The 22,227-nt window shown below is 38.4% G+C and overlaps 1 protein-coding gene across 3 annotated transcripts in view; it reads right to left on the bottom strand.

The window, feature by feature from the left end:
- Nucleotides 1-276: 276 nt before the first annotated feature.
- The window catches only part of NR1H4 (nuclear receptor subfamily 1 group H member 4), a 34,273-nt gene continuing 12,322 nt past the window's right edge, over nucleotides 277-22,227 (bottom strand). Inside the window, exons 3-9 of one of the 3 annotated variants that reach the window (XM_068401900.1) lie at nucleotides 18,554-18,704; nucleotides 14,832-14,967; nucleotides 14,214-14,312; nucleotides 13,021-13,120; nucleotides 11,259-11,405; nucleotides 1,869-1,982; nucleotides 277-515 (exon numbers count right to left, since the gene is read on the bottom strand). In XM_068401900.1, the coding sequence (XP_068258001.1) occupies nucleotides 277-515; nucleotides 1,869-1,982; nucleotides 11,259-11,405; nucleotides 13,021-13,120; nucleotides 14,214-14,312; nucleotides 14,832-14,967; nucleotides 18,554-18,704 (986 nt within the window). The remainder of the gene's footprint in view (nucleotides 516-1,868; nucleotides 1,983-11,258; nucleotides 11,406-13,020; nucleotides 13,121-14,213; nucleotides 14,313-14,831; nucleotides 14,968-18,553; nucleotides 18,705-22,227) is intronic. The other 2 variants (XM_068401901.1, XM_068401902.1) reach the window with 2 other exon arrangements.

The raw sequence follows: 22,227 nt of genomic DNA, 5'->3' as shown, positions 1-22,227 counted from the left end.
ATGGCAGCAGGAATTAACAGGGTTCCTCTGAGGAGCTGGTGGACTGTTTCTGATCAGAAAATATAAATACAGAGAAAGTTATACTCACGTGTGAAAGTTTGATGGCTGTACAATATTCTGTATATAGTGAACAAAATTACTTTTATGAATCCATGGCATGTTTCTATAAAAATGCTGTAAAGAAAGTTTAATGTACTGTGGAATATTTTTCTATGAAAATAAATGCTGTATGGTCCTTTAAAAAGATATTTCTCCTAAAATAAAATAAAGTATCCATCACTGCACATCCCAGATCTCACAGAGAAGAGGTGTGAATTTGTGATCATTCACTCTCCATGACATCAGCATCTCTGCGTGATGATGGTTAAATGTCCGTAACTCTGTAAGACGGCCCAGAAGACATGCGAAGTGTTGAGGGTTATCTGGGTGGTGAAGTTTGCAGAATTTCTGTAGAATATCCAGCAGGGGTTCTTGAAGCCTTTCCACCGACTCTCTGTCCTTTATGTATTGTCGATCTGGTTATGGTTTTAAAAGAAAAGAAGTAATTAGCAAATATATAATCTGATACAATGTAAATATTTACACTGATAAATGAATATTAAAATATTCAAACATTTACACTGGGCACTGATGTTCACACCTACAAAGAATATTTATTTTCAAATTAAAAGGGAATAAAAATGCTTAACGTGGTTTTGGTTTGGGGTTTTCATGTAAGCTTCCCACTTCTAGCTAGGAAAAGCTTTCAACTTTTTCAAAAACTGAAGAGTTTTAGCTCAGAAATGTTTCTTTGGGGTTGTATCATCATCTCCCAATGCAGTTCTGCATCCGAGTACGTCCTGTGATGCATTGCACCAACTGAGCAGCAAGCAGCACAGCACAAGTTCTTGGAGGTGTAGTACAACTGGGGAGTTTGGCCAGTAAAGAAGAGTGTTTGTGAGGGTCACCAGGGAGAAATCAAACATCTTCATCCTCAGATGAGATTTCTTTGTTAGGAAAGACTTGTCTTTTTATTTTGTTCGTATGGAAGTATGTGTTTGGGTATTTGGAGAGGGAGGAAAAGAGGACGATGGGGTTTTTTGTCACTGAAATTTTTGGTGTAAAAAATTTCCTGAGCCACACCGACTCAAAGAGCAATGGAATTGCTTCACCTTCCCATCTTCCATGAAACCTGATTTGGAAACCTCAATGTCTGTCTTGTCCTGAAGCATCAGGCTTCTCTTCTCCCATTTCTATGACAGTCAGTTTGTTTGAGGCACTATACAATTTCTCCGTATTTTGTAGGTAAAGCTGGTTAGTTTTGTGTTGTCAAAGAATTAGTTTTTACAGCAAAGCCTGTAATCAGGGCTGAGATGCTATTGTGCCGATACTTCTGAAAGATCAGCTTCCAACACTTTACAGTTGAGAGGGCAACTTGCTACTGTCCTTCTGCTCTTGACAGCTGGTGCTTGCTCAATAAAGACTGAAGACCTTCATTGCCATTCTCTAAGTTCCAGGGTTTCCCAATTTCCCTCTAAAAAAATGTGATATTCCACAATGATCTGTAGTGATGTGCATGTAACTACTCTTGGGATTTTCTGAAGGAAGAAGCCTGTCATGCTAAGCAGTGAAGAGATACCAGTAATTTTTTTAAGTAGAGTATTTAGGCACTTTTTTTTTTCCTTGTATGCAAAACTAGATGGTGTAGCAGGACATTTGGAGTTTGGATTTCTGTGCTTGTTTTCTGGTTTAACAACTGAATATACTGAATAAGCATGTATGGTCACTTACTTACTCTCTCTAGAATGTAAGTTTTCACAAGTCTCAGATCATACTCCTCATGCTTTCTTTCCAAAACAACTAGTATTTAATTCTGGATTAGCAGTTACCTGGAGACAGGATAACTATGGCTGTGAGCAGCGCGTATTCTTCCTGTGTCATCTTCAGCTCTCCAATGCTTTTATAGAAATTAAACATGGGAGTTATGAATTCATCCGAGATACCTGTGAGAGAAAAAATGTTATAATATTTTTTAATTATTGAAATAATCTGGTTTATTGACACAGAGCAATTATTTAGTATTTGAAGCCTTGACTGTCTTGGTGGGAGAAATTTACTACACAAGTCAGGCCTGTTGCAAGAGAATTAGTTACAAAAGTGCAAGCACATCCTTGTTTTCCAGATCAGAGTAGAAACAGGCAAGTGCTGGCAATTTCTTTTCACATGGTTTCAAAGTCTTTCTTTAAAGGAATTCCTTTTCCTCTACAGATTTGTCCATCTAGCTCTTCAGGAGAAGTCTCACTGTCTGCTGATATTCTAACTGGCTTCTGTTTCCAGTATGCACAGTTTGTGAAACAGTCTCCACATTCCCTATCTTTACATTAGTTATATGGAAACCTCTCCGGATGTATGGTTTAATTCTAGCCCAACTCTACTCTACAGCCGACTGCCTGGGGCAGCTGCTTCAGTTGTCTCCATAAAGAGTCTTAATTGCTCCTTTTATGTAGCCTGAAACTTTAGCCAGGTCTCGGATTACCTGTAGTCCAAGAACAACATGCTTGCAACTGCTACTACCTTAAAGCGTAAACTAGTGTGTTATAAAGTACAGAGCCATAAATAATTAAAATCCAGCTCAATTTAAGGATGGGATCATGCGATTCTCTCACCATCAGCGAAGCCCTTTGGGGTTACCAAACTGGGGCATGCCAATGGGGCTTCCTCTTACTGACTTTGTCATCAGGTCACAATGTTCTTACTTAGCCTTAAATTACAGATGTACTCCATTCTGCTTTTTGGTGTAAAAGAGAAGTAGGTCCTGTGATATAAATTTTTTTTCTTTTGTTTTAAACTGGTGCATGAGTCACTCAGAGCACCCAGTGACTGTTGACGATGGCTGCTTGCAACTCTGAAGCAGTGGCACCAATGAGGTGTAGACATCCAAACCAGTGGTTCTGCAGCAAGAGTCTTTTGGCCGCCTTTGGCTGAAAGGATGGAAACCTCCTCTGTTCCCCCAGATGAGGGCCATAGGATTTCTTGTCATTTTACTCTTAATTTTGAGCTGTTCTAGGAGAAACCTTTATAATGTGGTATGGAAACCACATGAAATAATGCAGTTTTGAGTGTTGTATACAACACAAAGCTGAAGTCCGGGACTGGTGAAGTTTGGAGTGCCTCCAAGAGGGGAAATTCAAAATGAAACTCAGCAGGTGGAACTCAGAGAAAGGAAACATGAAGTCACTTGACTTAACTACGAAACAGTCACATTTTGCTGTGACAGTGAGAGCTTACTTCAATCAGTGGAATAGTCATGTGTCCCTACAGTGAAAGTATGGTCTTGCAGGGTGTGGTTTATTTTGTGGCTGAATGATGTGTTTAAACATGTGACACGAGCAGCCTATGTTTACTTCAGATTGCAAGCCACAAATCTTGTTTTTGTAACAAGTTCAAGACTATTGAGAAGAGTCTAAGTCAATTAAGCAGATATATATGATGCAGGTCAGCTTGTCCTGTGGAAGTTAGTAACACAGCTGGAGCTTTATACAGAGCAAACATAGTCATGGCATCTAATGTTCTGTGAGGTTTATGTCGTTAGTCATCACTGTTAACTATTTAAAATTTTGAACAGTTGTTATTGGTAACTCTCGGGGAACTGCCTGTCTCTCTCCAGGGCAGTTTTAAATGCCAAAGTTTCTTACAATATGACATATATAAAGAATACATACATATGACACACCAAAGTCTTAAAGTTCACATGAATCTAGAAACAGGAAAAGAAATAAGTCTAGCTGAGCCCTAAAGCACTTCCTTTCGTGGAAGTGAATAGCTCAGCAATGACATGAGAAAAGTCCAAGACAAACTGGATATTTTTAGAAGTCTCTGTGCAAGGTATCGTGCCGCTGGGCATGATTGTCTTGGCAGCAGACAGGAAATGGGAAGACGTGGGATGTGACTAAGACTCCCATCATTTGTTTCTCATACTCATAATTTGATTTTTTTTCCTCTTTTTTTGGGGGGTCAGGTTGGTTTTCAGCTGGATGAATTTATTGTTTTGCTGACCACAAAGCTCCTCAAGTCCTACTGTCAATATAGCAGAAATAGGATGAAAATGATGCTGGTGAACAGGGTGTGGAATAACTAATTCAGGTCCTCACTGCTCCAGGCACTGTAAAAGCATGCAGTAAAACACTCTTTGCCCCAAAAAGCTTATAATCTAACATTAAGAAACTAAAGCATGGATGGTTGAAGCAAAAAATGAGTATAGATGTGGAAGCAAATGAAATTATGGCAGAGAGCTTGTCTGCATTACTGTACTGCAAACAGAAGTAAAACAGAAGAGATGAAAGGGAGTAAAAAGAGAAGTTTCAGCAAAGCAACCGATGTACTGCTTTTCTAAAGAGAACAGAACTTTGAAATCTTTACACAGATATATGTCACAAGACAATTATAAACAAAACCATGCAAAATGAGCAATTTTGAGACTAGGATAATGGAATTTTTTCCTGGTTACTAGTTTTGCCCTCATCCCATCTGTGCTGGAGTTTCCCTGTTATTTCATCATCCTGTAAGCACGTTACACAAACCGCTGTTCCATCACAAGAGGGGGCTGTTTTCTAATGTGATTGAAAACGCTTCAGTTTGGATTTAACAAGCTCCACCATAAAGCAGAAAAGCAGGAAACAGATGTTTATAGTTCTTGCTTTTTTCCCCTTATCTACTGTACAAGATGATGTGATTTCAATTCAGGTTATCAGAAAAAGAATTAAAGGCGATTTGGTGCTCATAACTGGAAAGGCTAGAGGAGAAATTAATTATATGACTTTTCAAAGGTTACAATTGTTACAAATCATACTCCAAAAGTGGAAAAAACAAATAGATAAAGTTATATTTCTGGCCTCATTGTGAACAGAAAAGTTAGCTCCGTCTAACCCTCCTTATTTAGATCAGACAAGAGCCCTGCACAGTACTGTGTCAGACAGGCAGAGCTTCCTGGTCAGTGTTAATGGTGCCTCCTTCTTCACTTTTTCTCAAAAAGGTTTCAAGAACTTTGTTTCATGCAGCATTAGGGCAATAAGAACATGCCCCTCCTTCATGTTACATTGTGCATCATTCTGAATTACACAGATTTCTACCTAACCACCAGCTCTACTCTATCGTCTGTGGAAGATGCTGCAATTCATATGATCGATTTTGTTATGTTGAGGGCTGACTGGCTGTAAAGCCCAGGGTAGTCAACGGGAAGTGCTAGCTTTACCGAGTACGGCCTTGCGGCATTAAACTGGAGCAGATTTAAACCCATGAGCGTTATTCATTCAACACCCCTTACTTCTTGCACAATTTCATTCCTCTCTGGAGCTTAAGACACAGCATTGTTTTAAACCTTGCCTTTTTTAGGGTTTTGTTTCTATGATTTTCTCTGAAGGTGAGACGACTCTTGCTTTCATAAGGTTTGCAGTTTCAGGCCATAAATAATTATCTGGTTAACATAATCCTGGAAAAAATGTTTTTACTGTGATACTGAGTCAGTATTGCCAGCTTTTTGAGACCAGTATTCTCTCTTATATTTTTGCTGTTGATTAAAACTGAATAGATTAATCTATTGCAAGAGGAAAGCTTGAGAGTAAGTACTAATTAACAGTAACTAGCACTGTGTGATTAATATGGATAAAGAGATCTTTTTTCTTGATAAACATGGAGGTGCCAGTGGATATGAAACCAAGGGTATATTAGTAGCTGTTTTATGAAAACAATATATTAATTACTTGCAAAATTACATCTTTCACAGTGTTTCATCTACCAGAACTGCTTTCTGTGCTGCTTATGAGCTCTGCCTTCTAACCTGTTCAAATGCATCAGTGTCCCTTTAAACACTGACCAAATTCACCATGTTGATGCCGAGAGCCGAAAAGGGGAAAATCTCACTAGTAGAGAAGATACACCAGAGCGTGTTTGTGTGACCTCTCCTCTATCATCATCATCTTGTAGAGGTTAAATGGCCAACTTAAATGGGAGGTTACCATGTGCCAAAAAGAACTCACAATCAGGATAGCAAAAACCCATCTTCGCAAAAGCAATCAATATGACCACTGTGAAATCATCGTTGCAAGCAAAGAAACCTTACTTAAAAAAGAAAAAAAAAAACAAAAAACAACATACAAACCAAACCTGCAAGGAGGATGCAAATGACATTGCCACATACCATCCTTTGGCAGTGGCCTGAGTGCCTACAGTCAGAAGGGAAGTGTGGTCTGGCACACAGAAGCAGCATCTGCACTGCCTTGAGCTGGTCTTCATAGGTTGAGTCTATTTAAATAAGCTTTTGGCCTGAAGAAGCACACTTATGCAAAAAAAAAGAGATTGGGTCCTCTGACATCTGTTCTTGTTTTCATGGGTATAAATTAACTCTGTAGATATGATCTAAACACTTCTATCAATTTTATTTGTAATTCAGGAACATGGCACTGGCTAGCTCAGTGTGGTAAATTGTGCAGTACCGTGTACAGAGAAGCTCTTTCCCATACTCTGTAATTTAAAGTGGTCCTAGTCTCTAAATATTTTGGGCAGTGTGCCAGTTTTGGGTCAAGTCACAGGATAGTAAGTGTCTCCTTCCGTGTGGATGAGGTTTATTTGGAGGGTTAGACACCTATGATTTGCAGGCATGTTTAGAAACAAGGGGCTGGATATTGGCCAGGTTGCGCTCTCTTAGATTAGATTATTTGTACTCAGCAGTGAAGATCATTTCATGTTGTTTCTCTGCACAAACCCCAGCACAATGGGGTTTTGAAGCACTACCATTAGTGAGTGCTAATAATCTAATAATAAAAGCCAAAGGCAGAGGAAGTAATTAGATATCCAATGTTCCAGGGCCAAATTTTGCCCTTGGTTGCATGAGTTTCTTGTCCAAATCACTCGGAACTTTGAATCCCACATTCAAGGGCAAGAGGTGGCCTCTTGCCAATGCTTTGAAAATGTGGCTCGCTCTTTTTTTTCCTGTACTTCAGCACCTGTAACCCATCCAGGAAGACAACAGTATATTTCACAATGTCAGGTGTCCTGCTGCCAGCTGAAAATTTGGGTCCAGATTCTTCATTTGTGTCCATATCAGATAGTATCTTATTCTCCAATACTGAAATTAGTAGAACTGCTCCCTAGAATAAAATTATTAAATAAAAATGTGTGGCTCTTCATGACTGCAGAAAGCAGGTGTCCTTAGGAAAACAAGCTATAAATGCTCACTGAGAAAACATTCAGTATCTCAGCACTGTTTCTAAAAATATTGTGCTGCTAGATAATGGGGAGAGTTTGCTTTCAAAATAACAGAATGAAACTAAACATTAAATTACTAGGATGTCAGCCTTTCACAGAATGAACCAATCAATCAGTCACAACTTGGTTTATGCGTAGTGAAGCATCAAATAAGATGAGTAAGTAGCACAAGCTCTCATTAACATTAAATAAAATGTCTGTATTTCTCATTAAGTCCAATATTAGAGTGAGTAGGAGAGGATTTCAGTCTCAGGAGCAGCTGATGAAAGAATTTCCATAACACTTTATGAAGACCATACAGGCACAAACAAAGGCAGTCACTGAGATGCACCAGGACTTGAGCAATGTGCTCAAGCTAAGAAATAAAAATACACTTCATCAGCATGAGAATAAAAATGAAGGCTGGTAATCTGATGATCTGATGATCTGAAGGTCATCACCACCAGATCTCTGGCTTTTTTACCAGAAAAAAAAACAAACAAGCATTCCGTACATTCAGAGTGGGGAAGGCATAAATATTAATAGATGAGAGCAGCTTCCAAGTGGACATGGTGGCAGGTGACAGAAGTCTGGACAGCTTGTGACTTTTAGGCAGGATGCCCACCCCTGATTTTATGGATACAGATGTCAAGGCTTGACAATAGGACTTATGTGACATTCAGACAATTGTCTGCACCTAAAAATATGTGGACAGAAGTTCTGACTAACAGCAATAATTTATGGCTGATGGCCTGACAGTATTTAGGACCACACTAGGATCCATGAATAATCCTGATGCTTCATCTTCATTCATTACCTATAAAACTAATTTCTAAACTCTCACCTGGCTATCACTGCATTTCCTCTGCTGCTCTCTGTTGTTTTTGCAGGGTGTTTCAATTTGCTGCATTTAGTCTTGTTTTTCAGTGAGGTATATGCAAAAAAAAAAAAAGTCCCTATCTCCAAATTTATGTGTAATTCTCTTGGGCTTTCTTCTTTATTTGACTTGGGTTTAGTCTCTTCTGGCCGTTTTATCTCTTGGACCAGTCTATAACATGGCAATGGACAGCTGCAGTTTCTAGTAGCATGTGTCCTTACTGGTTAAGGCTGGCAGAGGCTGCTTAAGTTTCTATCCTAATATTATGTTTAGTACAGGCTATATTTAACCTAGAGCCCTCCTGGTGAGTCCTGTGACATGCAGGGGTGTGAACTGCATGTTTCATATTTTTGAAAGCTGTGTGTGTAAGCAATGATAACAGAAGAATTTGGATGCCTTTCTTTCACTTTGTTTGAACTCGGGACACCGGAAAATGACCATGATTTAAACCACAAAAATAAGATGTTTCAGTAGTAGGTATTTTCCAATAATTATTCAATTTGCCTAAATGTGTAACTCTGGAATTTTTCATAAACTAAGACAAAACGTGCAGAAAAATTGCGCCAATGCGAGCTCTTGAAGTCAAAACAAAAAACTCTGGTAGCTTGAGTGATGTCAAATATGAAACTATGAAAATTCAGGGAACACTGAGAAATACACTCGGGAAGCATGAGAGAGTCAAACCCACCTAGTAAAAATCCTTCCTCATATAAACAAATCTGCTTGCATTTTTGGTGCAGAGGAACTGATACCACTAAATGACAGGCTGTTACCAGTACTGCAAACCTAGGCAGAGGGGCATTTAAAAAACACACTTAAGCCTTTTTATGCAAGGGACATTGCCCAGTTGACAGATATGCTCTAGCGTGCAGCAATGTAAGTCCAAAATGAGAGACTCTGGAAATTTTGAGTGACTTCTGGGTCTGTGCAGTAACAACTAGCAGTTAAATAGCATCAGTAGCAGCACTTAACACTGCTACAAATACAAAGATTTACAAGCTGCTTTTGTTGTTTACTGTCACAGTCCCATTAAGTGCAGCCAAGGAAAATGTTTTAAGAAGGCTTGAATTTGCACAGAGTGGAGAAATAAAATACATGAAAAAGGGTATTTTATTCTGTATTCTGACTATTTATGGAAGGAAAGAACGCAGCCAGCAGCAAGTAAGCTGGATAATGCATTATCCTCCTGTAATATAGGGAGGGAGAAATTCTAGCAGCAATATTTCCTCTTATGTCCCCAACTTGATCCTGGCTTGAGGGAAGTTGCTTTAGAGAGCCTTTTCCAAGAGCAACAAGATATATATATGTATATATACACACTAAAATGTTATTGTGCTTCATTTCTTGGGAACTATTCAGCTCAGGTTTTGTTCTGATCCAGAAGTAATTTTTAATTTACCTTGGCAGTTTTTTTCCCCACAGAAAAAAAGAATTGCAGGAAATATTCCTTTGGAATAAATAATACCACATTTGAAATTGTTACTTGTCTTGACATTTTTTTCTACACAAAATGTTATTTTTTTTAATCTGCTTCATGACAGGTAAATAATATTACTGCAAGATACAATGTCATGTTCCAGCTAGTCATGTTATGATATGAAATGTCATCTTTAAGTCTAGTACAAACTACAAACTTGCAAAAAATAATGTTGCATCTCATCTGGACTCAATAGTTGCAGAGAATTAACAGGCTATTTTAAAATTATGAGTAAGGAAAAAATTATTGGTATGACATAATGGCTTATGTAATGTTCTGGATCGAAGTATTTCCTGCTTCTTGATTTTATGAACAGTTGACACCTTGAACAAGAAGGTTGATACTGTATAGATTAGAGGAGACAAGCTTTCGGTAATCATGGGTTCATATGGATTCATTTATCTAAGACCTATTTTTATCAAAAATTGAGGTTATAATCCAATAGAAAATCTCTTAATGAAGACATTTAGATCCATGACAACTCATTACAGTTTCCAGGAAATATCGCTGGTATTCTTGGCATGCTCCTCAGCCTGCAGAACCCAGACCAGAAGCCATTCATATCACTCTGGAAGTCATCATTTCCAGTCCATCAAACAATAGCCTCTTATAATAAAACAAAATGAAAGAAATATAAAATACTATGAATTATAAACCTAGAAATGAGTGTGCTAAACCAAACTAAATACATACCTTCATCAAGTGAGTTATTCTCAAGTTTCCTAACTCCTTTTCAGGGTTTCAGATATGTAAGTATTAGCCTAATTTTGCATACATCAGTAGTACCTTCATATTACTGACTTTAAGATTTTCAGAACTGAGTTCAAGCCCATTTCTATGACTAGTACTGAGATTAAATGTTCTCCTGTCTCTTCACCTTCTGACCATTATAAAGGAAGGACAGAAGCCAGAATCTGTAGAGAGACTCTCTGATTCAGAATTGTTGTTACATTTGAATTTTGAATGATAGGTAGTTAAGGGTTGGATAAAGTTTGCTGGTCAATACAGAAAAAGGCAAAACATTCAGTATTGCGTTAGTGGAGCACAAAGAATACATAACAACGCAAAACACAACTTTGTCTGCTTTAAGGAACAAACAATATCCAGCCCTGTTTGGCTTTTCATAATTATTAAGATTTATGCCTAGAACCAGTAGACTTTGTCATAGCCACTGAGCCTTTGATGGACCTTAAGAAGCAGAAAACATACTGGGAACATGCCATGTTTATAATCCTTCTACGCACCTTGTGCGGTGTGATTCAATTTTACCAAACTGACCCTAAGAATAGGTGCTTCCCTTCAGTCACCTCCAGTAACATCTTAAAATCTTTTTAACTTTCCTTCTTACAGAGATTGCCTTGAAAGCATAAATATTGATATTTTATGTGAATAATTAGAAATGGTGTATTTCTTCTTCATTGTTCTTCCATGCTTATCATTGGAGACTTGCACTAGATTTATGTGATATAGCATTATTCATGATACTTGTAATGTATTTATAAATGAACTTTTACCTTATAACCTTTAGACTCAAGGCTGAGTTAGATTTGTTCCAGTCAACATAAAGAACAACATTCAGATAAACCAGTTTCAGTGCTAATAAACTAGCTTTCCAAGGGCAAAATACTGACTCAGAAGTGCAATGGTGTGGTTTGTTTTTCCCTTGTAAAATAAGATACTTACCACTATTGCGAATTCTTTCTTCTAAAAGGACAGTATGTCCTGTAGGAAGTTTCCTACTGAAGATCTCAGCTGAACGGAGGAACATGGCTTCTACTGCTGAGCCCTTCAGCAAAGCAATCTGATCTTCATGATCAAGGGTTTGGAAACCTGGGGAGAAGTTAGAGATAAGTAAGGCTCCTGCTCCGGCAGGGGGATTGGACTAGATGATCTTTCGAGGTCCCTTCCAATCCCTAACATTCTGTGATTCTGTGAAGGCAGCAACAGAAAAGTCCCCGCTACTTTCTGTCCTGAAGTTCTTGCATGTGAGGTGCTACACATCTGCGTAATCTTGATGTGGATGTCAGGGAGGGTTGCCAAGTGCTGCAGAAATTGAAACCTAGATTCCAGAAAACTACACAGATTTGGACCTCACCAAAGTTTATGACAATTAGACTTGTGTTTCATTGTTCATGGTACATTAAGAGGAACATGATAAGCAAAATCTAGTGGCATAGCATAGCCAATAGTGGGGGTTTTGTGTAGCCTGATGCTGCTCCCTTACATCTTCTGCCATGTTTCCACGAGAGCTCTCTGTATGACTCTCCCACTGCTGTGCTGCTTTCAGCCCTTTCCATGCTCTGAGGGCAAAAATCAGCATTTGAAGCATCTAATTTTAAATATTTCACCTTGCCTTTGGACTAATATACTATTTTACATAGAGGTTTCCTGCTGTGTTTTAAATATGCATTTGTCTTTTTGGAGGGGAAAGACTCTAAAACCCACTGAAGAAATCAGGAGAAATTTGGTAACTTGTGTGAATACACAGCTGCTCCTCTGAAGAACAGGGAGCTGAAGATCATGGGAAACTCTCCTCATACTTGCCAATGCAGATACCCACCTTATAGCCACCCCTGATTCTGTGAGGAAGCACAGAAAAAGATAAAGTAGAGAATGAAACAAAAATGTGATAAATCCTGCCAGATGTACTCTAAATCAACACCGAAAATAGTAGATTATTCAATTACAAAGCTCACCCCTTCTTCATTCCCTGCGAGCCAGTATCCCAGTTAGAATAAAAAATATAGTTACAACTGCAGTGCTAGGCTGTGAAGCAAGACTGTAACACACAGGGGAAGGGTCAATATGATGGGAGTGCCAGGAAAATAATGCTTTCATATGGCTAAGCATTACAATGCACCTTCCTTAATTACAAGGAACCTGTACCATGCTCAGTGCTCACTCTTGAGGTAACATCAACTTGGAAGTTAAAAAAATACTAATGATAAACTCAGTTTTTCAGTGCTTGTCCATAACACACAATGCAAGGACCATAAATACTGGTGCCACCAACTAGTTAAAGTTCTTGTTTAGGACTCACAATCCAGTGGATGTCGTGACCTAGAGGCTTTGCTAGAAAGGCAGCAAAGCGAGTGAAGCAGTCTGGCAAGGGTTAGTGGTAATTTAGAGGCAGCCTATTTGGCATTGCAGTGATATATGAAAATAAAATCTCTCTAGAGACACAACCCCTTTGCTAAGCATTTTGTTTGTCAATAGGTAAAGAAAGAGTGCCACATCTCAGAGTGGCAGATTTTGAATTATTCAACATATTATTCTTCCGAGCACAAAGCTCCTTTTCTTTAGACTGTGTCTGAAGAATGCATATGTGTCAGAGGAGGAGGCATTTTTATATAGACTTCAAAATATACACAACAATTACCAAACAACATCTGAAAGGCATATAAACTTTGCAATAACAAAATTTGCCCCAGCACACTGGATATACCTGGTAGTTTTTTAGTGAATTCCACAAGAACCTGCACATGACTGGTAGCCATTTCTGTTAAAATCAGAAAATTTCCTTCAGCACTGAATTCCTCGTGTAACTGTCAAAAATCAAACAAAAAAAAAATCTGTTAATATTAATTGTCACTTCACATTTAAGAGCATAAAATACAAGTATTATTAGACTGGATCAGGCAAGAGGTCAATCTAACACTAATTTGTCTCCAATGTTTGTCAAAAACAGATATTTTGGAAGGCAATGTATGAATTAAAAGAAGTAGACACTGTCCTTTCCTCTGGAATATCTGTCTCACTTTTGGTGTTATATCTAGCAATCAATAATTTAGGCAATTCCTGAGCTAGAAGTTCTATATATACCATAAAATTTAACCAAAAGCCTTGTTCTCCATGAATTTGTCTATTTCTTTTTTTAATATATTTTTGGTTTTCACCTCCTCAGCCTCCCATGGAAATAAGTTCAACAAGTTAGTTATGGGTTAATTCAACCCTCCCCCTGCAAGTGTCTTCCTTTTAGTTTTCAAAGTTGATTACTTAAGAAATAATTTTCTACAGTTGTTTTGGTTTGGGTTTTTTTTTAAGACTGAACATGACAGTTTTGTAAAAAAAAACTCCTCTTTTAAACCTTTTTTTCCTCTTCTCCCTGTTTCCCAACTTTTTTCCATCCTACCATGAAAACTGGGAGCTCTTAAAAGGAAAATGGAATTTCTAGAAGGTAGAGAGGAAAAGGAAAGAAGAGGGGGTGAAACAAAAATCCAAACCTGGAAAATGCTGGGAATTTGGGGACAAAAAAAAAAAGAAATATTTTCAAGCTTCCAGGCTGGTGTCTTTATAGAAAGGAAGCTTGGCTGCAAGTCGAACTCAAATTACTGCCTATACTGACAGTGCAAAAAACAAAGCTCCAATCAGCAAAAGTTAGATTTGAGCATAAAAATGTATTTCCAGAGTTGAAAGCTTTTTCTTAGCATTTAAATTTGATAAACAAAGATGTGGTCTAAATATTGACTGAATGGGAGAGATTCTGCCCCACTTGCAGTGTGTTTTAACTGTAAGCTTTTACCCATAGTTTGATCTACTACTTACTACACCTACTTATGCTGAGTACAAATATTTTCTGCCATGTAATCCTCAGCTTCATTATCCACATCTCAAAAATGAATTAATCAACGTACTTACTAGTTTTTTTGACACCTCCTGTGGTATTTGTTGTTTACTGTATGAATCCATGATGTAATCAAGAAGGTTCTGCTGTTCTGGGGTGAATTCTACTTTCTCCTATACTGGCAAAAAAAAAAGCCCATCACAAAATGCAGTCATAGAAATGATCCAGCATCTCTTGCTTCAGGCAAAAGCTATACATCTATTTCTGACACTTGGAGACCAAGCAGACAAGAGCTTGCTCTGAGGTTTCGGTAGAAGTGTACCGAAGAGAGGTGCGTAATGCTTCTAAACTGCATGAGTTTGTGGGGTTTGTTATTAGAAGTAAGGAAACGTTTAGCAAATAACTAGGTATGTTCAAACTTCAATGTCACACCTCAGCATATGTGATATATACTTGACATATTTATCACAGAAAAACTACTTTATGGATTTTATATATGCTTTACATAGTTTTGACTGAAAATATCGGAACTACTTCTATATTCAAGGTATTTCCTTGACTGCGTGGGAGATGGAGTTTTAGTTAATACAGACAGCTCCAGAGAGTTTGCAAGTACTCTATATTCACTGTACTAGCCACATTTAGCTCAAACATCACCACTACTGTACAAACTATTACAAGAATTTTCTTACCCTATATATTTTAGTTGTAGATGTCACTTGTTTCATGTCATGGCCTTCATTATCTTCATTGGCTGTCTGATCTGAGGGCTGTTTCACATTTTTCCGTAGTCTTTTTGACTTGCATTGTACTTCTGTTAACAGACCTAGAACACGTAATACAACAGATGATAGCAAATTGGATTTATATGTGCCTCAGGCACTGAATAGATACACAAAAATGCCCTTTACACTAACAAACCCACTACCCTGTATACATTATTTCCTGAACACGTCATTATCTTTGGATGTGAGTCTAATGAGACATACTAAGTACACACTAATGAGTAGTCTAGCCCAGCAGGAGCAAAGCAGTTGGTTCTGGTGACCCAGTATGCACACAGCGTGCATGTCAGGGGTCTTGCTTTAGACCAGCTCTCATCTGGTCTTACAGACAGAAAACCCCTTAGCGATGGGAGTGTGCTGGAGTGTGTCTTTGGTTTAGTTTCATCCAAAAGAAAACCCCTTCATGTGCCCCAAGACCTGAACCAAAGTGCAATAAATGGGAACAATTGGAAGACTGTCATCAGAAGTGTGCTCCTCATCCCGTCCAAAACAGTAATCGAAGTGTAGCTGTTCTTACACCAAGGGCACTGGATGTTTTCAATAATCTTTAAGCAACGTTATGGCTGTAGTGCAGAATCTTTGCACAGAAAGCCCACTCGGCAGAGAGGACTCCAGGGCTTTAGCCATTACAGTGTCACTATACAGGTAGACCAACAGCTGAAAATGTAGGCTCAGAAGTAACTCGGGTTGGCAAATGTACCTTTAAAATGTATTTATTTAAAATGTTACCAGTTGGTCTTGCTATTTTGCATTTCATTGTATTAGAGAACTGAATAAAGCCCTGGTTTTACTATAGAGCTTCACTTGCCCTAATGAAAGGATTTTTGCATTTTTTGTGGTGTTTTTTTTTGTTTGTTCTAGACTACATTTCAGTACCTTGAACCAGGGAGCATCCTTGTGTGGATGTCATATAAACTAGCAATTTGCTTGTGCTAACAAAAGAAAGGGACAATAGGTACCCTACACAACCTGTGGAAGACAGCCAGAAAGCACAAATGAAAAAGTAAACAGCTAAGTATTCATCTAAAAATAAACCTATCAACGCAGGACTTTCTGTCTTTCTTTTTTCTTTTGAGTTTCTTTCAAGTATCCTTCCCATTCTTCACCTTTGAAAATGCAGAGCAGAAAAAGAGGCTCATTCAGTGGGTATATGATGGTGGAGGAAGATACCATGAAAACAGAGAATTTCATTGTGAATGTTTTTAATTTCCTGTTTAAGCACTATATAAAATAACCTACCTGAACTGCTGAGAGAAGAGGAAATTTACATGATTAAAATAAGACCTGCAAATAATACCTTGAAAGGAGGGAATAGGAACGATGGAGATAATAATTGGTATCGAGCCATGTAATTTGTGCTGCTGCACAGCATCATAGATTTCTTTTTCTAAATTATTCAGTGCATCCTTTGGCGGTGTTAATGGGCTTGTACTGTTTTCCACCAGCTTAGGATCTGGTCTACTACCTTCCCAGGGAAATTTTGGTTTACATTTGCCTTAAGCAGTAAGACAGATTTTTCTCATGCTTCCTGCTACCGAGTAGTACCTTGACATCTTATTCTGTCTCCATTTAAGATAGCTGGAAAACTCATCTGAGGGATAGGACTTTACTTTTTACCTCAGAGGTAGTTAGGTTTCAATGGCTAGTAAATGGGTATTACCTTCCAGGAAGAATGGCAGAACCTGGGTCTTCCCTAGGTAGACAGTTCAGCAAAGAAACTTGAAGTTTATATAAAAATGGCAGCAAATGACTGAAATGGGTGGTTAGTAATTTTGATCTGTCTGTGGTTTGTGTATAAAGGGCAGGAGTAGGATTGTTGAGTAGCTGTTCCATAAATATTTGTAAGACTTTACCTCCTTTTGCATAGGGAAATACGAATCCACAGAGCTAGCAATTACAATCCTACAAAATGAGTAAGTGAAACAAAGTTCAAGGTAACCTTTTATTTCCTAGTCATTTTTTTCAAATAAATGCTCTACAGTACTAGAAGCTTCATGTTTTACTGTTTGGCTTGCCTTGAGCTAAATGCAATTATACAGCACACTCATACTTAAAAGCCATTAAATAGTACCTTGCCAAACATCCTCATTGCATGCTCCTCATCACAGCATGCTTATGGTTAAGTCATGAGCAACACAAGATACCCAGTGTTTCCATTGCAGAGAGAGAGTCAGATGGCAGTGGCACTCGCTGGCTTTTATTTCATATATGCCAGTTTGTGAAAACGATAGGCCAGTTTAAAAGTTTCATGCAGGCCCAGTCAGTATTGTTTACGCTGACCTGTTTTTTTTGGTGATGGGTTGTTTTTTTGTTGTACTGAGTCACACAGGCTATTTTGAACCCTCAAAAGTTTGGAAAAATGGATCTGGGATCAGCACCACAGGGCAGTTATTTTCCTCTGACACTTAGGGACACATTGAGTGCTGTCATCACAGTGGTGGTGACTGCTCATGTATTTATGTATTGCATGAGAGTATGTCATATCTCAGGATCTTTGTAGTCTGTTCAATTTGCAGAATGCAAGATTAATTACATTATTCTGGCAATGCATTCCAAGTATTGATGGAGCTTATTGTTTCTCACAAAACCAACAGTTAATATAGAATCTTCTGATCAGATTGAGGGATAGAATTATATTAAAAATTCCAAGTAGATTAATTTCCTGTATGAACCTAAATTGGTTTCACACATATGTGCATGCTAAAATGATTGGAGCCATCAAGAAATATAAACTGTAGCCCTGTTCATGGAAGGCAGAAGAGCAGATGTTTACAGACTGTTTTCAGGAGCAAGCTTGCAAAAATAATGGACTGGCCAACATTTTACTCAAAATGGAATTTTAAATGCATTTAAAGTTGCACTCCAATATCCCTGTTATTCTAAGTTATCCAATGTGAAGCTCAATTAAGTTTGTAAGCTGTCAGTCTGAATAGAATATTATTTGCTTTGATGTGAAACATTATTAAAGTCCATCAGCTTCATTTCTGAAGATGGTTCTACATATGTGCATATATCCAAGCTAGGAAAATCTGTAGTGCCACAAGAAGATCTAATGAGACTATTTAAAAGGGCTAGCCCTTAGCAGGCTTTGCCTGATTGCTGGGTGAGGTCTGCGAGTGTACGCTTGGCACAGAAACTTCCTGCTAGCAGCAGTCCTCCTCTTTTCTTGAAAATGGCATTGTTTGAATGCCAAATTTTGGACTTGGCTAGCAAGAACTTGACAGGGAGAGCCCCAGAAAGAGTAGTAAAAGGAAGCACCAGGACTTTCCTGCTCTGGCTTCCACAACACTGCAAACTTCTCGCTCCTGGGGAGTCTCCTGTAGACTTGCTTCCCCTGACTGCTTTTCCTTCCCACTCAAGCAGACTAATGACTGTCATCTAGCACAGGACAGCCCTTCCTTCACCAGTTGCTCGACTCTTACACCCTTGTGTACCTGATCATCAACTAAATCCCACTGCTTATAAGTGCATCTGTCTTTTTCAACAGGATTTGATGCACAGGCATGGCATCATCTTTAATGCACCTTCCTCTTGCCAGATGACATCTTTTATAGCTTTATTATTAAAACCAGCCTAATTAAACAAATACAGTATTTGATGCACACTCGGACTATATGATGCAAATAGCTGTATACATACATTCAGCCAACATGCCCATTTGCTTGCATTTCCTTAGGCGGCACTCCTGGCATTTTCTCCTCATGTACATGTCCATCTCGCAGTTGCCTCCATTTTTACACTTGTATACTGCATTTTTTGTGATGCTTCTTCTGAAGAACCCTGCACAACACAGCAGTGACATAGATAAAAGAAAACACTCAAAGCAGCAAAGTAACGAAGTGGAAGAGCACCTCCATCTCCAGCGGGTTTTCTGAATGACACATGTTCTGCTGCACTGTGAGTTTCTTTCAGTACCTGGATGACAATAACCTTGATATTTGTATTGACGACAGTATCAAAGTCATATAATTTAATAAATCAACATGGTAAATCACGGGCCCAAACATTAGACATTAGCCCAAAGTAAGGTCCTGGAACTGTGAGTGTTGGGAAAATTCAGACCTAAATCTGAAACCTGCCAGGAGCAGGTTGAGCACCAGCACTAGAGCTGTGGGGTGGTACCATACAAATAGTCAGTGAAAAAAATATGAGTTTGTTAGGTCACTTGAGGTACAGAATGCACATAAAGAGAGTTGAGTAACTTGTCACCATTCCCTCAATTCCTGGGAGCTGAAGAAGCTCCACATACTGGTCTGCTTGCCCAACCCCAAGTTTAATAACGAAGCTGCATTGTATCTGCCTATTGCACATGTGGCCTCTTCCCCTGTTTATAAGACTCTCCAGCCTCATTCACTAAATATTGTCCACCTGATGAGTTAAGCAGTCACCTAATTTCAGCTGCGCAGGCCCTTCTACTGGTATAATCACTGGATTCACTCCAAAATTGCACAAGGGTAACTGCAAACAGCAACTGATTCAAGAAACTGAGAGGACCTTTCCCCAGCCTGTCCAAATCTCCTATTTGACTGCTGCCTAGCACACCTCTGAGAGTGGCACTGTGGGCAAAATGTGGGGTGCTCAAGATATTAAATGTTATTAAATAAAAGAGTCATCACAAACCAACAGAGTCTTTGCTGCCAATGATTATTTGAACATTTCCTGAATTTTTAGTGTGACTCACTGTGCCATCACAATCTTTTTACATTGTCCTTTGTATGGCAGAGACTATTTAGCCTCAACTACAGAGGGAATCAGTTCTCCTCCAGATCTGAGGGCAGGTTTCTGAAATAGACTCCTGGGAGCTACTGCTGGCACATCACTGATTTACAGTGCAATTCAAACTAGAGCTCTGCGTAAATTTACATAAACCAGAGCTAGTCACAAAGCTTTTACTTTCTTATCGCCACTGGCTGGCACAATAAAACCACCATCATTTTCCAGCCTGGCACTTTGATGCACTAAGAGAGGCACCAGATAAGACCCAGTCTCCCATACTCAAATCATAGCACAAATTCAGATATGAATCTGAATTTTTGACCATTGCAGGATTTGTCTGTGTGTTTTCAGAATGTGTTCAGCTAAGATACTGTCCTGCTGAATCTAGGCGAGATAACAGATGATGTGATGATTTTGCCATTGTCAGGTAACAATTTCCCAACTTTGGCCCATGTTTTCATAGTTACATAATCTCTTCCAAGCACCAATGTGTAGCTACCAGTAAAACAATTCCACTATCTGGTCACAAAAAAACTGGCATTTCTCTGAATCTGCTGTAATTCCTGCTTGAAATCTCTTCCATGCTGTCTGTTTTATTGGCTGCTTTTCAGATAAATACAGTTGACTGGCATCAGTCTCTTTTGAAATGCAGATTGCTTAGAACCTCCAGCAGCCCCAGGCATTATTCATCATTCACTTGGTGTTTAATACATTACCATTTACTGGTCAGGGAAGAGAGAAAAAGGCTTGGATTTAAGCTGTAGGTTCTCAGTGTCTGTTGAAGGCAACTGCATCTGCTTTACATAATTTAAGAATTTTATTTGCTAAATTTAAATCCTGTAATTTATGACATATTAATTAGTAGTAAATGTCGAAAAGATCTGCACAAGTATTTATGACAGTCTAACTCCAATTGATGACTTTATCACTCACCCTGCCCACAAGGTGTGCATTTGCTTTTTCGTGGAGGAGCAAAGGAAAAGACCTTTAGTAAATGAATTTTTTAAAGTATGTCAGACTGTAAAAGAAGAATGCAAAAATATGGATTCAAAAGCTAGGAACCAACAAGATTCAAGCAGTCACGTATTTTTTCTTGAAAACAAAGTTTTTGAAAAAGCGAAAAGATGTGAAATGAAAAGTGAAATAATTTTTTGGCAAAAAGTAGTTTTAACCTTACTCTTGGTTCAGTTTTATCATTAAGTGACTCTTGAATCATCGTCTTCTTGAACAGACTTCATAATTAATCTTGAAATTAGCTTTTTGTTTTGGATAGAATTTCTATATATATTGCTCACTAATAATTCAAAATTAACTTAAACTGCCTGAAATATTTTACATGTCACCTTCTATACCAGCAAGAGTTTTACAAACATTCAGAGGTAAATCAGAAATGGCATCTGTTGAACTAATGACGGGTAGCCCCAAAAGCTGAAGGCTTTTCTGGCACAGTCTTAACTTTTATCTGATCTTGCCAAATTACAAAAAGCTCACGTTCCCTGGAAATGTTGAATTTGCTTTGTTCTCTTAGCTAGTCATGAATATGATTAATTATGGCTAGAGCTGCTCCGTTGATACTGATGCTGATTTTTCTTATGGAAATTATGAAAGTTGAAGGAGGACAGCTGTTAAAAGTGTAGATGAAAGCTTTGTAAATATCTCCATTTGCCATCCTCATGGCCAACTGCTTTGAGTTTTTAACTTTAAAAGATTTTAAAGCTCACAATTGCTAACAAAGCACCTGCTCTGCTCTATCAGACTATCAAGATGCTCCAGCGTTCCTTCCCCCCGTGTCCACGTGGTGGGTGTTAGTGAGAAGAGAAGATTAAAGCAGGACCCTTCTTTGCAAGAAGTATTGTCAGTCTGGCGTGAGAGACATCAAGCATTATCAGAAGTGGTTTGAAGACTGCAAAAACTCATACCACCAGCCTGCACAGAGGGAATTCACAACTACCTTTTCTCTCAGCAGAACTTATTCTGTGGCTTTATTGAACAAGCGTGATACTATGTCACACTTGTTCAGTAACATCTGAAAATGGCCCTTAAAACCCAGTATCACTATGCAGGCTGAGGCTATACCAAAAAGTCTTTGATGCCTGTCTGCAAAGGTTCTCTCAGAAATGCCCTCTACAGCAGCAGGCTTTAAAGCACAGTGTATTGCTCCCTGTACTGCAACAATGCCTGAACTGCCTCATTCTTTATGAACCACAACTGTGATGTAATTATTGTTAATCAAGGCAGCATTTTCTAAAGTGATATATTAGAGGTGAGAGAAACCTCAAGGAAGCCTTTCCTTTTTGTTTTCATAGTACCACAGGCAAATGCTGTATGAGAGCAAATGTTCTGTTTAATCTGCTTTTGCATATTATGAAAAATATTAATGAAATATTTAATATTTATTCATTAATGAATAGTAACATATTTTAAAAACATACAGAAGTGTATACTCCTGCCCATAACTTTAGATTAATATTCTCATGAGGGATGATAAATAAGATCTTAATGTTGTTCCTTCTGCCCAAGAAAAAAACAAGAACGAAGGAGGGTGTTACTGAATGCATTACCGAAGAAAAAAATTTAAAAGAAATTA

Source organism: Nyctibius grandis, chromosome 5 (assembly GCF_013368605.1).
Source record: "Nyctibius grandis isolate bNycGra1 chromosome 5, bNycGra1.pri, whole genome shotgun sequence".
Taxonomy (NCBI): Eukaryota; Metazoa; Chordata; class Aves; order Nyctibiiformes; family Nyctibiidae; genus Nyctibius; species Nyctibius grandis.
The sequence above is the reverse complement of the archived record's forward strand: the minus strand, read 5'-3'. Positions and strand labels throughout refer to the sequence as shown.